The following is a 13,641-nucleotide window of genomic DNA, read 5'->3' as shown; positions in this document are numbered from 1 at the left end:
ATTAATTCAACTCTTTAACTCTTAGACTAAAATCTACAGTCCCCAAAACACCAGTAAAGATTTCTATATAAGGCTATACTAAATTTACTACTAGGTCACAAAATTAGAATTCATGATTTTGGAAAGGGGCAATGTTCACTATGCTCTACGTTAATCATCCAGGAAATCTGATTATTATCTCCTACATTAAATAGTCAGAGGAGGATTAGATGGGTGAGAAGCCCAGCTGGAGATCTGGAATGCTAGCTGAGGGCAGGGGGATGGTTTAGATTTGTTGTAGCCTAAGCAAGACTTGAGTTGGAGAAAAAAGCCAACAATCAGACTAAAATTAGAAGAGCAAGCTTCAACATGGAGGGAGTCCATCCAGAACTGAAGAGCAGTGGCCCAATAGACCTCAAAAAGCATCAAGCTGAATTTAATGACCCAGAGAAGTCGCCACAAGACCTACTGATCCAGAAATCAGGACTCTGATGAAGTGCAAAGAATACTTGGAATCAGAATACCACAGTTCCAGTCTGGAATTGAAAATCATGATTCAGGTGACCTTGGAATAGCCTCTTGATCCCTCTGAGTCTTAATCCCTTTACACAAAAAGGGAATTTTAAAAAGCTACCTTGCGAAATTGTGGAAGGTTTTAAGTATTTCATCAGAAAATTGTTTGTAAGATGTAAACTGACACACAAATGCAAAGTTGTGGTGGTGGCATTACTATGGCTCTTGATTTTAGCAGTATTGACGTGATGGAATAACGTTTCAAATATTGTCTGATACATTTTCATTCTAAGTCTTGTTGACCTTATGACCTTCAAGTCACTGAGGATAAAACATCACTGCTGGAGGGCAGAAAATAAGGAAGTCATTGCTCAGCCTTGACTTTTTTAAGTCATAAAAAGTATAATAGTCATGAATGCAATAGGTCTCAACTGTAAGAGCCAAACAACAAGGAGAAGGAAAAGAGGTTTTCTAAGTCACAGAAGCTTCTCTTTATATTAAAAACCAGTGACAAATTCAAGGCATCTGTTTCTTCCTATAGGCAACAGAGTAAGAAACATAGGACATTATGCAAGAGCAATTTCCCACCACAAAGGAAAGCCTTCAAAACCATTCATGGGCTGGATTAAGAAGGTGAGAAAAAGAAAAGAGAATTAGATATAATAAGGGCTTCTTTCACATCCATTCACACATCCCCACAGACCTGGGGTTTCATTCCTAGAATGAGAGAATGGGTAGTAGAAGCATTCTTTCCCCCAGCTACACCTTGAAGATGTAAGAATAGAAGGGACTTTTCTCCTGCTTCCATCTGGACTCTTGGCAGGAGGCAATTTTTCAGAATATATTCCACAAACAGGAAGGCTATAGTAGAGAAAGATGGTTACAGACAGAGGGAGAGAAGGTACAGGCAGAGAAAAGGTCTGTGAGAGCAACACATTCCTAGAGCCTACATGTGGTGTGGAGGAAAAACAGATAAACCCAACTGCCCCACCAGGGCCTGCAGACTTGGAAAGGGGATATGGGGATTCAAAGAGGCTTGACATAAGATAGAGACACAGAGAGCCTTTGCATGAGCTTTTGTTCCCGTCTCCTATTTTTCTTTCTGAGTGGAATCTGCTGATGTGCTTAGAACCACAAAGCCCACATGACAGAGGGGGTCCCTGCCCCTAACTCAGGAAGTGTCTTGGATTGGCATGCAAAATTAGAAAGAAAAATAAGCTGTGTTCTCTAGCAGAGTTGAATGCCATTTACCTTTAACATTTAGCACACCAAATATCAAGGGAATTTTAGTTGGCTATGAACTATGCATTCTACTAAGCCCACGAAACAAATATAATATATACAGTGGTAGTATCCATCCTAATTTCCTTGTCCTTACAAAACTGACCTAGTTAAACAGAGAAATGGTAAATTTGGGTTGTTTTACCTGAAAAATTGTTCCATTTCTGAGAAAGATCCTAATCTACAAAAAATACAGTTTCAGCAAAATGAAGATAGAATTAAATGTTTGAACTATGTTCTTTTCTTCTCCTTAGGCTACATAAGTGTCATCTCTGATACAATCAAATCCCCTGAAAAGTTAACCAAAAAGTAGAAAGCAATAGTTCTGCAAGAGGTTACAGATTCCTCTTCAAATGTGCATGAACACGCCCATACGTGTGAGCACACACACAAACTCACACAAATACACATACACACACATACGCCATGAGCTATTTAAGAACATTTGTACAATCTGCCCACATTAACTTTGTCCTAAAATTTAAAAAAAAAAAAATAATAATCCCTAAATAGACTCATCCTTATGGAACTGCTGAACTTTCAAATATTGAAAAATAAAACCCTGAGTGGCAAGAGTAGGGAATGAACACAGCCAAGCTCATTACCAGCCTCCCTTTTTGGCTTTTTTTTACAGGTATAATGAACTCAAAGGTCTCAGGGAGAGAATGAAAAGTAGGAAAATTGAAAGTTACAACCTCAAGCAGTTTCCATCAAACCACTTTCTTCCCAATTTGTTAAATGCACCCAGCCAACCTCTTCAATGAAGGAGAAAATCTGTTTTTTCATCAAATATAGTGGGAAATCATAGCAAAGCAAGGAAGTCTGCTTTCAACAGGAAAAACTGAAAATGGACTGACTTGGTGAATATTCAGGCAGTCAACAGACATCTGAAATTACACTTCTGTAACTTCATATTTAAACACAAAAATGCACCCTAAAACAAAAGTGTTCCTGGTGTAATCTTAATATAAAACGCCAACTTCTCTACTGGCTCATTGCACTTCTGAAACCAGAATTAGGGAACATTTGATTTAGATCATCTGACCTTCAATGTAATTCATCACCTATTAGACTTTATTTTTACTTTTCCATAAAGGTTTTCAATTTTTTAAAAATCCAGCAAACTTTGGGGCACCTGAGTGGCGCAGGGGGTTAACCCTCTGCCTTCAGCTCAGGTTATCATCTCAGGATCTTGGGATAGAGCCCAAGCCCCACATTAGGCTTCCTACTCAGCGGGGAGCCTGTTTCCCCCTCTCTCTCTGCCTGCCTCTATGCCTACTTGTGATCTCTGTCTGTCAAATAAATAAATAAAACCTAAAAAAAAAAAAAATCCAGCTAACTTTTATACGTCCAGGGAGTTGTAGTATTTTAAAAAAGAAAAAAGGAAAAAAGTCACTGTTAAAAAGCTTTTAAGATATAAGCTCAAATTATGTAAATATTCCCATCTTTTGTGTTCCCTTCAAAATGGGATCATGAGTTGGAGATGAATCTTGTCTACCTCTAGCAAAGCTTTTTTCTGTTATTCCCATATTTTCATGGCTATTGCCATCTTGATTTAGATTAATATCACCCTATTTGACCAATATAGTACATAAGGCAAAAAGAGCTTTCCAGGAGTCCACAATTATTTGAAATGGTATGATCCTTCAACATAAAGTGAAAATCTCAGACATGAATTAATTACACATTTCTACCTTTTCAAAAAAGTAACATTTGGATTAGATGTGGGATATAGGACTTTTTTGGAACATGGATTGGCTTTTGTTTATTTTGGTCTTTTCTATCAACAAATCTCAGCACCTTGCCTTTTGATTATAAATGGCTCTGAATAATCTAGGAAGGGAATTACAAGTCTCAAAATACGAAGCAATGAATAATTTTCTATTCAACTCTATTGCCTAGAGCTCAGTAGTGGTAACACAAACCCTAGTGGCAAAAGTATGTTCATAAAATAAATAATTTCCATTATATTTTTTCAGATTATAAAAGTATCACTTGCAATTAGGATAGCTAGAAAATACATTTTCAAAAAGAAGCATATCAAAACAACCCATAATTTATTACCTAGAAACAAAGAGCTATCACTTCATCAGGTGTAAAGATCAAATTTATAGTAGGGGTGAAGTTATAGAAAGGATAGAATAGCCCTTGAAAATTCAAATGTTGAGGTGCCTGGGTGGCTCAGTGGGTTAAGTCTCTGCCTTCAGCTCAGGTCATGATCCCAGGGCCCTGGGATCAAGCCCTACATCGGGCTCTCTGCTCGGCAGGGAGCCTGCTTCTCTCTCTCTCTCTCTCTCTCTGCCTGCCTCTCTGCCTACTTGTGATCTCCCTCTCTGTCAAGTAAATTTAAAAAAAAAAAAAATTCAAGTGTTTACATAGGACCAAGCAGATGTTGTTCCTTCAATAGAAGCCAGATATTCATGTCTTTACTGACATCTTCTAATTTAAAATTTTTCAATTCAACATTTTTAAGACATGTTGGCCAATCTGCATGACTATAAACCTAACTTGGCCTGTCAGTTATCCGTTTGCAACCCTTCTTATCAAAGATTGAGTCAAATCTGTGTCAAATCTAGACCATATTCTTGATTTATGGGACATTGCTGGAAAAGAGTAAGCTTCTAAAACAAAATTTAATATTGAAAGGGACTTTGGGTTCACTAACCAGGAGGCAGATGAATAATCACACCACCCCTCAAAGATGTCCAAACCCTAATCCCCAGAACCTGTGAATACGTTACCTCACATGACAAAATGGACTTTGCATTTGTGCTTAAGGTTAAGGACCCTGAAATGGAAAGATTTCCTGGATCATCCTGGTGGGCTCAATCTGATCACATCTGTCCTTAAAAATAGAAGAGGAAGGCCCAAGAGCAAGTCAGCGAGATATAGTATGAGTACTTGACCTGCCATTGCTGGCTCTGAAGATGGAAGAAAAAACCCCATAAGCCAGGGAACATAGAGGACTCTAGAAAGGCTGGATAACAGATTCTCCCCTGGAGCCTTTAGGAAAAATGAAATCAAACAAACAAATAAGCAAAAAACAAACAAAAAAAAAAAAACACAAAAACAACCCACAGCCCTGCTAACAGCCTGATTTTATCCTAGTGGGACTCATATGGGGCTTCTGACCTACAAAACTACAAGATAACAAATTTATATTGTTTAAACCACTAAGTTTATAATCATTTGTTATGGCAAAAATAGGAAACTAATACAGTGATCCTAGTTTGATGTTTTACAGATTAGGAAACTAAGATCCAGTGTATAAAAACAAAGCTTGTAGAAAAATATGTTTCAAGATTCCCAGGCCGATGATCTTCCCACTTTACCAGCCCTTGTTGATTAACTTTGTGTTTGCCTTTATGCGATTTTCTCATAAAAGTGATTAACTTGCAAAAGCGGGGAATGGTGGGGGAGAGAGAACAGAGAGAAAAATAGAAAGAAGGGGAGGGGGAGAGGGACACGGAGAGAGAAATACTCTGTTTCACTAGTACTTACTAGAGTAGTAACATTTGGATTGGGACTCACAGCTAGATAAGAGGACATATAATTGGAGGGAAGGAGATGTATTAAGATAAAAATGAAAAGCTTCTTCGATATATAATCAGTCTACCTTTTTATTGTTACTTAAATGCCTGCCTCTAATCCTGAGCTGTCTAACCAGTTTGGAATTTGCAGAAATTTAAACAGCCTGGGCACGGGATGCACGTCCTGCTGTCTGTGAAGGATTTGTAAGGATCTGTTAGCCCAGGATTATGCACATTTTCTGTTGGCTTGGGTGTCAACCATCTGCAATATAACCGGAGCTGTGATATGCCTGCCGAGATCATGATTGCAATCACAGCTCAACGGCAAGAGCAATGCCAGAGTCAGCAGCGTGAAGGACATCAGAACTCAAGCCTGCTTGGGAAATCTGTCCCCTTTCACTTCTGTTCCCCCTTCCAGGGTGTAGTAGAACAGCCTTGGTGCCACATACAGACTCCTCCCAAAAGTCCCACAATTTATGTCCATGCTGCTGGCACCTCAGCACTCACATAGAGAGACAGGTGGTAGGACAGGAGATGCTTTTGCTGTTTGGTCCTAAAAGGACACAATAAGTCTACAAATAAGGCTGTTCTTGTTTGTTTTAGACAGATTCCACTAGGAAAAATATTCTGGGATAAGAACAAAAGGAAGAAAACCAAGCATGTGACATGGTCTGCCATTCTGTCTCAAAATGGCCAAAACCGACCACATCTCCAACCCTCTCTGTATGCTCAGAGCTACTATAAGCAAAAGTAAGTCCATGTCATGTCTCATCCCAGGCATACAGCTGAAAAAAGGTGACCTTGAGGGTACCTGGAAGTGCCCTTTACATGGCCAGGTAGGGGGAAGCACACTGCTCAGCAGAACCTATGGTGCATGATGGAAAGAGCTCAGCTCAATCTTAGCCAATCATTCAAAGTTCATTAAAAATGCCATGTCCAACATTATGACTTCCCAAACCATTTCAGTTCCCTTTTTTTCCCCAGGTTTCTTCCTTTGAGTTAAAATCCTAACACCCAGAGTATTTCTCTATGTGCACTCATCAGTAACAGAAACACAGTTAAAAGTAGCCAAAGTGAGGGACGCCTGGGTGGCTCAGTTGGTTGGACGACTGCCTTTGGCTCAGGTCATGATCCTGGAGTCCCAGGATCGAGTCCCGCATCAGGCTCCCAGCTCCATGGGGAGTCTGCTTCTCTCTCTGACCTTCTCCTCGTTCATGCTCTCTCTCACTGTCTCTCTCTCTCAAATAAATAAATAAAATCTTTGGAGAAAAAGAAAAAAAAAGTAGCCAAAGTGAAAAAAACATTTTTTTAATTTTTAAAAAAAATAAATATATATATCTATATATATCAAGGTATTGATAATCTCCCTCTCTCTCTGGCTCTTGGTTCTGCTTTTCTACCAGTTTGCTTCATTCTTACCTCAGTGATAGCAAGATGGCTACCAAAGCTTTGGGATTATGTTCTATTTTCTCAGCAACTCCAGTAGAAAAGCGTGCTTCATTTCTAAAAACTCCAGCAAAAGTCAGAGTTGAGTCTGTGGTTCTGAATGGCCTAGCTTAAACACATGCCCATCTCTAAAACAATCATTATAGGTAGGATAATGCAACTGTTCATTTGGCTATGCCAGGATCCTTCTAGATTTAGCAATAGGTCAGTTAAAAACTAACTATATGACTCAAGAGTAGTTTGTCCAAAAAAAAAATCAGAATGCGACATAAGGAAGAAAAAACAATGAATGTCAGGCTGGCAAAAACCACAAAAGTCCAAATTTCCCCTAACCCCTAGCCAGAGTGACAGCAGTAGCTCTATGAGAGGAGGGGACTCATGGATATGTTTTCCCTGTTTCCAAACTTTCCATAAAGTTAGTCCATTGTCTTTATTTTTTAAATGAAGGTGGAAGGCATGGAATGAAAGGAAAGAAAAGCAAAGCGAAGTTTTAAGCGTCTCTCTCATGCTCTACCAACTGAGCTAGCTGAGTGCCTCAAAGCGAAGTTTTAAATAAATGCAGATATGATCATGTAAATGTCATGGATTTTCTTCCGGATAGGAGAATCTCCCATTTGTAATAGATATCACCCTTTTTAAACTCTCTCCTTGTGTATTACCTCATTTGATCAGGTTTTTAAAATTCACTTCTTCCAAGGGTGCCTGGGAGGCTCAGTCGGTTAAGCATTCAACTCTTGATTTCAGCTGAGGTCACGATCTCAGGGTTGTGGGATAGAACCCTGTGTTGAGCCTCACATCGGGCCCCACGTCCGGTCATGTGGGGCCCAGAGTTGGGCCTTCATCAGGCTCCATGCCTGGCTCCACACTGTGTGTGGAGCATGCTTAAGATTCTCTCCCCCTTGTCTACCTGCTCTCGCTCTCTCTCTCTCTTTCTCTCTCTCTCAAAAAAGTAAGTAAATAAATATATGTTACTCCTTCCAAAGATGATAAATAAGACAAACGGGATCATGAGCTTGTCTTTCAAATGATTTCTGCTTCACTAAAATGTATTGCTCCAACACTAAGAGCATGACTCCAAAATAATTCAAGGAAAAGGTATATAATTCTTTTTTAAACCAAAAAATAAAATAAAATAAAAAAGAAAAATTCAACTGGTTCCAAACTCTATGGGAATAGATCTGGAACTGTACGATTCCTGAGCCTAGCAGATTCAAGACCCTCCTAGATCCTACTCCAAGATGTCTCTTTAGTTTAGTCTCCTAGTACCCAACACTCATCAATAATCATCTATTTCTATTCCAGCAATCCATCAAGCATTCTTAAGACTCCTGTCTTTCTCCCCTCAGTTCACTGACTGGGAAATATCCCCCAGACTCCTCTTTGCCTGTAAAACCTTCTCATCTTTAAAGCCCTACATAGGGGCACTTGGGTGGCTCCGTGGGTTAAGCCTCTGTCTTCGGCTCAGGTCCTGATCTCAGGGTCCTGGGATGGAGCCCCACATCAGGCTCTCTGCTCAGCAGGGAGCCTGCTTCCTGCCCTCCCCCCATCCTGTTTCTCTGCCTACTTGTGATCTCTCTCTCTGTCAAATAAATAAATAAAGTTAAAAAAAAAAAATAAAGCCCCACATAAATACCGTGTTTTCTAGCGAGCATTCCCTTTTCCCCTTAAAGTTTCCTGAGCTCTTAAAGGACACTATGAATATTCCTCTCTGATCTTTCAGTCTGCCTTATATTATAGTTACGTGCTCTAAGTAGGCAAGGCTGTGTCATTTTCTACATATTTATAACCTTACCACACTGAAGATTGCAAATGAACTGCTTATTTTATTTCACTTTATTTTATTATATCACTGAGTGACAGAAGACCCAAAAAAAGAAGAAGAGAGACTCCTTCAAAATCTACAGACAAGAAAATACATAGCAAATCTTTAGTATTATGCACATAACCTTTTCCAGGAAAGTCTAGCATTTTATTCCTTTACCTAGTGGCAAAATACATTAAGAAAAGAGTTGTGAACTCTACCAAATAGGAAAAAAAAAAAATCTAAGAATGAAAGGGAGCTCTCCTCACTATGATCAGACCTCAGCAATCATCTGAAAGAAGGAGGCAAGTTAAAAATAAAGCTCTCACCCAGAAGGTGGCCAGGATCCAACCCAGTTACTTATGCTGAGCCAGCATCTTTCCAGAGCCACTTCCCAGGTGGTTAAATACAGCCATGCAGTCCTCTGGGCCAGAGTCTGGGCTAATTAGGGAGTCTCTGGAAAGGAACACAGAGACTTTTAATAAAAGAGCCTCTACAAGCCACTGTATTGGTATTATACCTCTTGAAAATGCCAGTCCCTTTCGCACCAACGCGCATCACCACACCAACAAACACAGGAAAGAGGAGTTTGGGTGACAATAATTCTGTGAGCCATAAATGCTTCTGTGATCTGCAGCACCAGAATCCTTTTTTGTAACGGAAATTCAGAAGGGAAAGGCATACATATTATTTTTCCATGAATATGACTTATAAATGTCTAACTCAGCTGCCCTTTGACTCTTTCAAGTGCTTTTTTTCTTGAGAGAAATAACAACCCATTTAGGTTTTCTATAAAGCTTATTAACTTGAATGATAAAAGATACTGTTACAAAGTACATCACTGGAAAGTAGGCTCCTTGTAAACAGTAGGGAGATAAAGGGATACCCAACCAATATCCGATGTCATTACAGCAGTAATGTCTAACAAATCTGAATCCAACTCTCATTTGTTAATATTTAGAAAAAAACTGTCATATGCATATGGTGAGAGCAGGGACAGCCATGGTTGTGTTAATATTTTTGTTATTTTTGAATTATTGCTTGTGTTTTCAGAGAATCTCAAAGTTGATTACCTACCTTAAAGATAATCTTGTAAAACCTTGAATCCAAAGACCACAAAACTTGTGGAACACATTACTGTTCCTTTAAAATTCCTGTCATCATTTATAAATGATTGAAAGTGTGGTTTATCAACTTTTTTTGGCAATAATGATTATGATTCCTCATATATAAATAATACTTTCTAGTTTACAAAACACTTTTTCCACAAATAAAACTGAATTCTCACAGTGGTATCTGTTAATTGCCCCAAGCTTACCTAACTATTCCCCAAACTGTTGTATTTCATAAAAAAAAAAGAAATATTCTAAAACATCTCAATTTATTTTTACATAGTAAATATGATTTTTTTAAAGAAGGAAAGGTCACATTTCAGAAATGTGAGTGCTTTAGTTCATTTTCAGCAACACATACTTATCAAAGTATATAATGCAATGCATTGGAACCCTTAAATGCAAAAACATAACTTTAATTTAGTTTACTCATAAATTATAATTAAAAGATTTTTAGTAGGTAACCTGCAAATAAAAGGCAGTTTTAACAAAAGTGCCATACTTCAAATTATTTGGCATATGCAGAAGATAGGGCAAAACTAACAGGAAAGAGGATTAATAAAGGCCAGAAGTAAGGGAAAGGAAGAATGAATGGGTTAAGAAGTCATCCTGATAATCAAAAATTCAAGTTTCTCAAAGCCCAACAGTCATGACCAAACACAAAATGGGTAAATTCCTTATGTGGAATAATTTTGGAAGCCATGAAGATGCTAACAAACACTCCATCAGATCCTTCCATTTGGCTACTTAATGCCTGAAATTCTAACAGAAACGCATCCCTTTTGTTTGAGGATTTGGCCCTATTAGATTCCCATTCCTTTCAGGATGCAGTAGTAAATGTAGGGTGTATAATACAAGCTGCTCTTGGTTGTCTACACTGCCTGTAACTAGCAATCTAAAACAGGGAAACTTTTGAAGGTGAGGGGCTGATGACAAGATAATGATCCCACACTGAAGAAGTGTTCTATGCTAAGCATTTTATAGCCACCACCTCATTTAATCCTCACATCAATGCTATGGGTTAGATATCCTTAATCACATTTTATAGGTAAGGAAACCAAGGCTCAGAAAAGTTAGATTCACCCAAGGCTCGGGGGGGTGGGAATAAGAACCAAGGGTCATAGCTGGACCACTAGGAGAGATAAACTGACAACTAAGCTGATACTAAGCCAATGGCTTTGGGTTCCTTAAAAAGAAACCTCAGTTCTGAAAGAATTAATCACTGAAGCATGACTGACTCTTCAAGTGATTAAGTGGCCCCAGGTCTGAATCCAGAAGAAAACAAGCAGGAAGACCAACAGACAAAATGTCTTTCTCTTCTCTTCTCTTTTCTCTCCCATCCCCCAACTCGCTCCTTTCCTTCCTCCCCAACACCATTCTCTTTCTAACACACACCACTTACATTCTAAGCATATTGATAAAGAGATAGAAAACTTAAACTGCCCAATAAGCAATGCATTTATAATTAGACTTCCTAATTCTTTAGAATTCTGCCACAACAAGGGTACATATTTACAGAAACAAAGGAAATTGAGTGTAAGGGGAATTTTAATTCATGGCAAGAAGGTCCTCAAAAAACAAAGGGCACTGAACTTTGCCTCAGATTTAAACAAAGGACAACCAGCATGTGGGAAGCTCCCTAAAAATAACTGGTACTAAAACTTAATCAGGTCTGATAGCAGGATATTTCCTGGTTTTGCCAAGCAAAGATGTTTGATAATTTAATATTGACATTAACAAAGATGAAGAGAGTGGTGATTTAAATTTCACTTTGTTAAGAATTTCTCAAGACAGTTTTACATTCTTTTTTTTTATGTTTTTAAATATTTTTAAGGTTTAAAAAGTGTTTAAAGTTTGTAGTTCCTAGTAGGAAAACATTATCTGAATGAATACCCTAATGGCAAACCATTGTAGAATGTTTCAGTTGCATGGGGAGCAGAGGGGTAGGGACTCTCTTCACAGCACCCCAGCTTTCTTCATGAGAAGGTCGGAGGTACACTGGTTTGTATTATTGCGACATCCATTAGGTGATCGAAGTTGCTTTTCCTTCAGCAAGGGCTTTCTTTGTCAGAAGGGCATTATGCTTGACCTCCAAATTTGGCTGACAATTTACTGATGAGATTCATAACCTTTGGGTTGCTCTGATATTTTGACATATTCGCTGGGTTCTGGGCCACATCCTGGAAGGCCACCATAACTTCTGGATCCTGCATGGCTGCAAGAACTTCTGGATCACTAAGAATTTCATTGACCCCAGGCATTCCTGCCATTCCAGGCATCCCCCCTGCCATTCCAGGCATTCCTCCCGGAAAATTACCAGGCATTCCCCCAGGAAAGCCACCTGGGAAAGAGCCATACTGAGCTCCTGATTGTCGTCTGGCTTCTTCCTCCCTCTGGGCTCTCTCGTGTTCTTCCCGAGCCTTCTTAACCCTTTCTATTCTTTCTTTGATCTCTCGCTCTTCACGTTTTCGCTCATATTTTCTCCGATGTTCAGCAATTTTCTGGGCCCTCGGCTGAACTTCTTTCAGCATCGCACTAGCATCTTCATCATAATCCAGTTTGCAAGCAAGGGCAAGATCATGCGCTGCTTCTTCCCAATGGCCCAGAAGTCTATGTGCTTTCCCGCGCCACTTATAAGGCTGAGCTGAATCAGGATTTATTTCAATAGCTCTGTCACAGTCTCGAATGGCAGCATTTGGCTTCTGTAATTTGATGAAGACACTGGCTCTCTTGGCATACAGAATGGCCAAGCGAGGATTTAGTTTGATGGCATCTGTGAACAAGTCAATGGCTTTCTGTAGTTCACCATCATTTAGGGCATCAATGGCAGCCACTTTTTTATCATTTGCCTGATCCATCATTTCCTCGGTTATCTCTGCATTTTCATCTCCCATTTCTTGAGGGGCATCGGTATCTGGTTCAATCACACCTTCATTGTCAATTTCTAGATCACTCTCCTCACTTGATGGTTCATCTGTCTTTATGTTTTCCTCCGCCTTCTTACTATCTGGTTTTTCTTCCTTGATACTGTCTTCTGATTTAGTTTTATGAGTGGCAGGTGGTATTTTCCCCCCCATGCTCTCCACCCACTCCCGCAGGAAACGCATTTCCTCGGTGTGCAGAACGCTCGGATCCTGCTTACACATTTTCACGAAAGCCCGAAGCTCGCTCACTTTGCTGGGGTCCATGGTCCAGAGGCAGTGGCAGGCGGCAGGCGCGGCTGGGGTTGCGACCGGATTCCAGGCGCGGGTACTAGCTCAGCGTGATCGTGTAGAAGGGGGAGTTTTACATTCTTAAACTACAGCATTTCACCCAGGAGAAGAGCTCTGGACACCACAAAATAAAACCAGATCATGCAGGATGGAAACTGGTCAACTAGATCTGACTTCACCAGTAAGGCAAATTGTTAAGACGGTAAACAGAAAATAATGTTAAATATGAATAGTCACAGGCATCAAAAACTGTAGTATTAAAAATGACTGGATATGAAAAGGAAGAAAACAAATCCTGAAATATGCCAACTCCATCACTGAAAATATCATTGTTAGCCTGATTTGCCAATGTTAACACCTATTACCAATCACATTCATGAGGATCTAGTGTTTTTCTTAATCAATAGAAGTTGTTAACTCCCTGGAAAACTGGAAATAACCAAAATCCTACAATACAAAAAGGAGAGCAAGGTTTAGTTTTTTAAAAAAAAATTTTTTTTTAACCAAATTTTAGGTCTTAATTCTCCTTGGTATTCTTAAACCAAGCACTCCAAGTCTTACACATCATGCATTTCCATCTATAAGGAGGACAAACTAGATCAACTTTTGGGAGTCTAACATTTTCGGATTTTGTCATCCTTGACTACATTTTTAAAAACCCACTTTGTTCAAATGCTTCTATACTATCGATGGAAACACTAATTAATTGAAAATTAAAAGCACAGCTTGTGCTGAAAAAAGTCCCTTAAAAAAAAAAAGAAAAAAAA

At 39.2% G+C, this 13,641-nt stretch overlaps 1 protein-coding gene across 1 annotated transcript; it reads right to left on the bottom strand.

Moving 5' to 3' along the window:
- Positions 1-11,466: 11,466 nt before the first annotated feature.
- Positions 11,467-12,865, bottom strand: LOC122910626 (hsc70-interacting protein-like). Its single transcript, XM_044255234.1, has one exon. It carries the CDS (start codon positions 12,848-12,850, stop codon positions 11,741-11,743), a length of 1,110 nt encoding a protein of 369 aa, XP_044111169.1. The 5' UTR covers positions 12,851-12,865; the 3' UTR covers positions 11,467-11,740.
- Between the last annotated feature and the right edge of the window lie 776 nt (positions 12,866-13,641).

The sequence above is a fragment of the Neovison vison genome, chromosome 6 (genome assembly GCF_020171115.1).
Source record: "Neovison vison isolate M4711 chromosome 6, ASM_NN_V1, whole genome shotgun sequence".
NCBI lineage: Eukaryota > Metazoa > Chordata > Mammalia > Carnivora > Mustelidae > Neogale > Neogale vison.
This window is presented reverse-complemented; position numbering and strand designations above follow the sequence as displayed.

Coding starts and splice junctions, on each gene's coding strand:
- LOC122910626 (XM_044255234.1), bottom strand. CDS start 12,850: ATGGACCCCAGCAAAGTGAGCGAGCTTCGGGCTTTCGTGAAAATGTGT.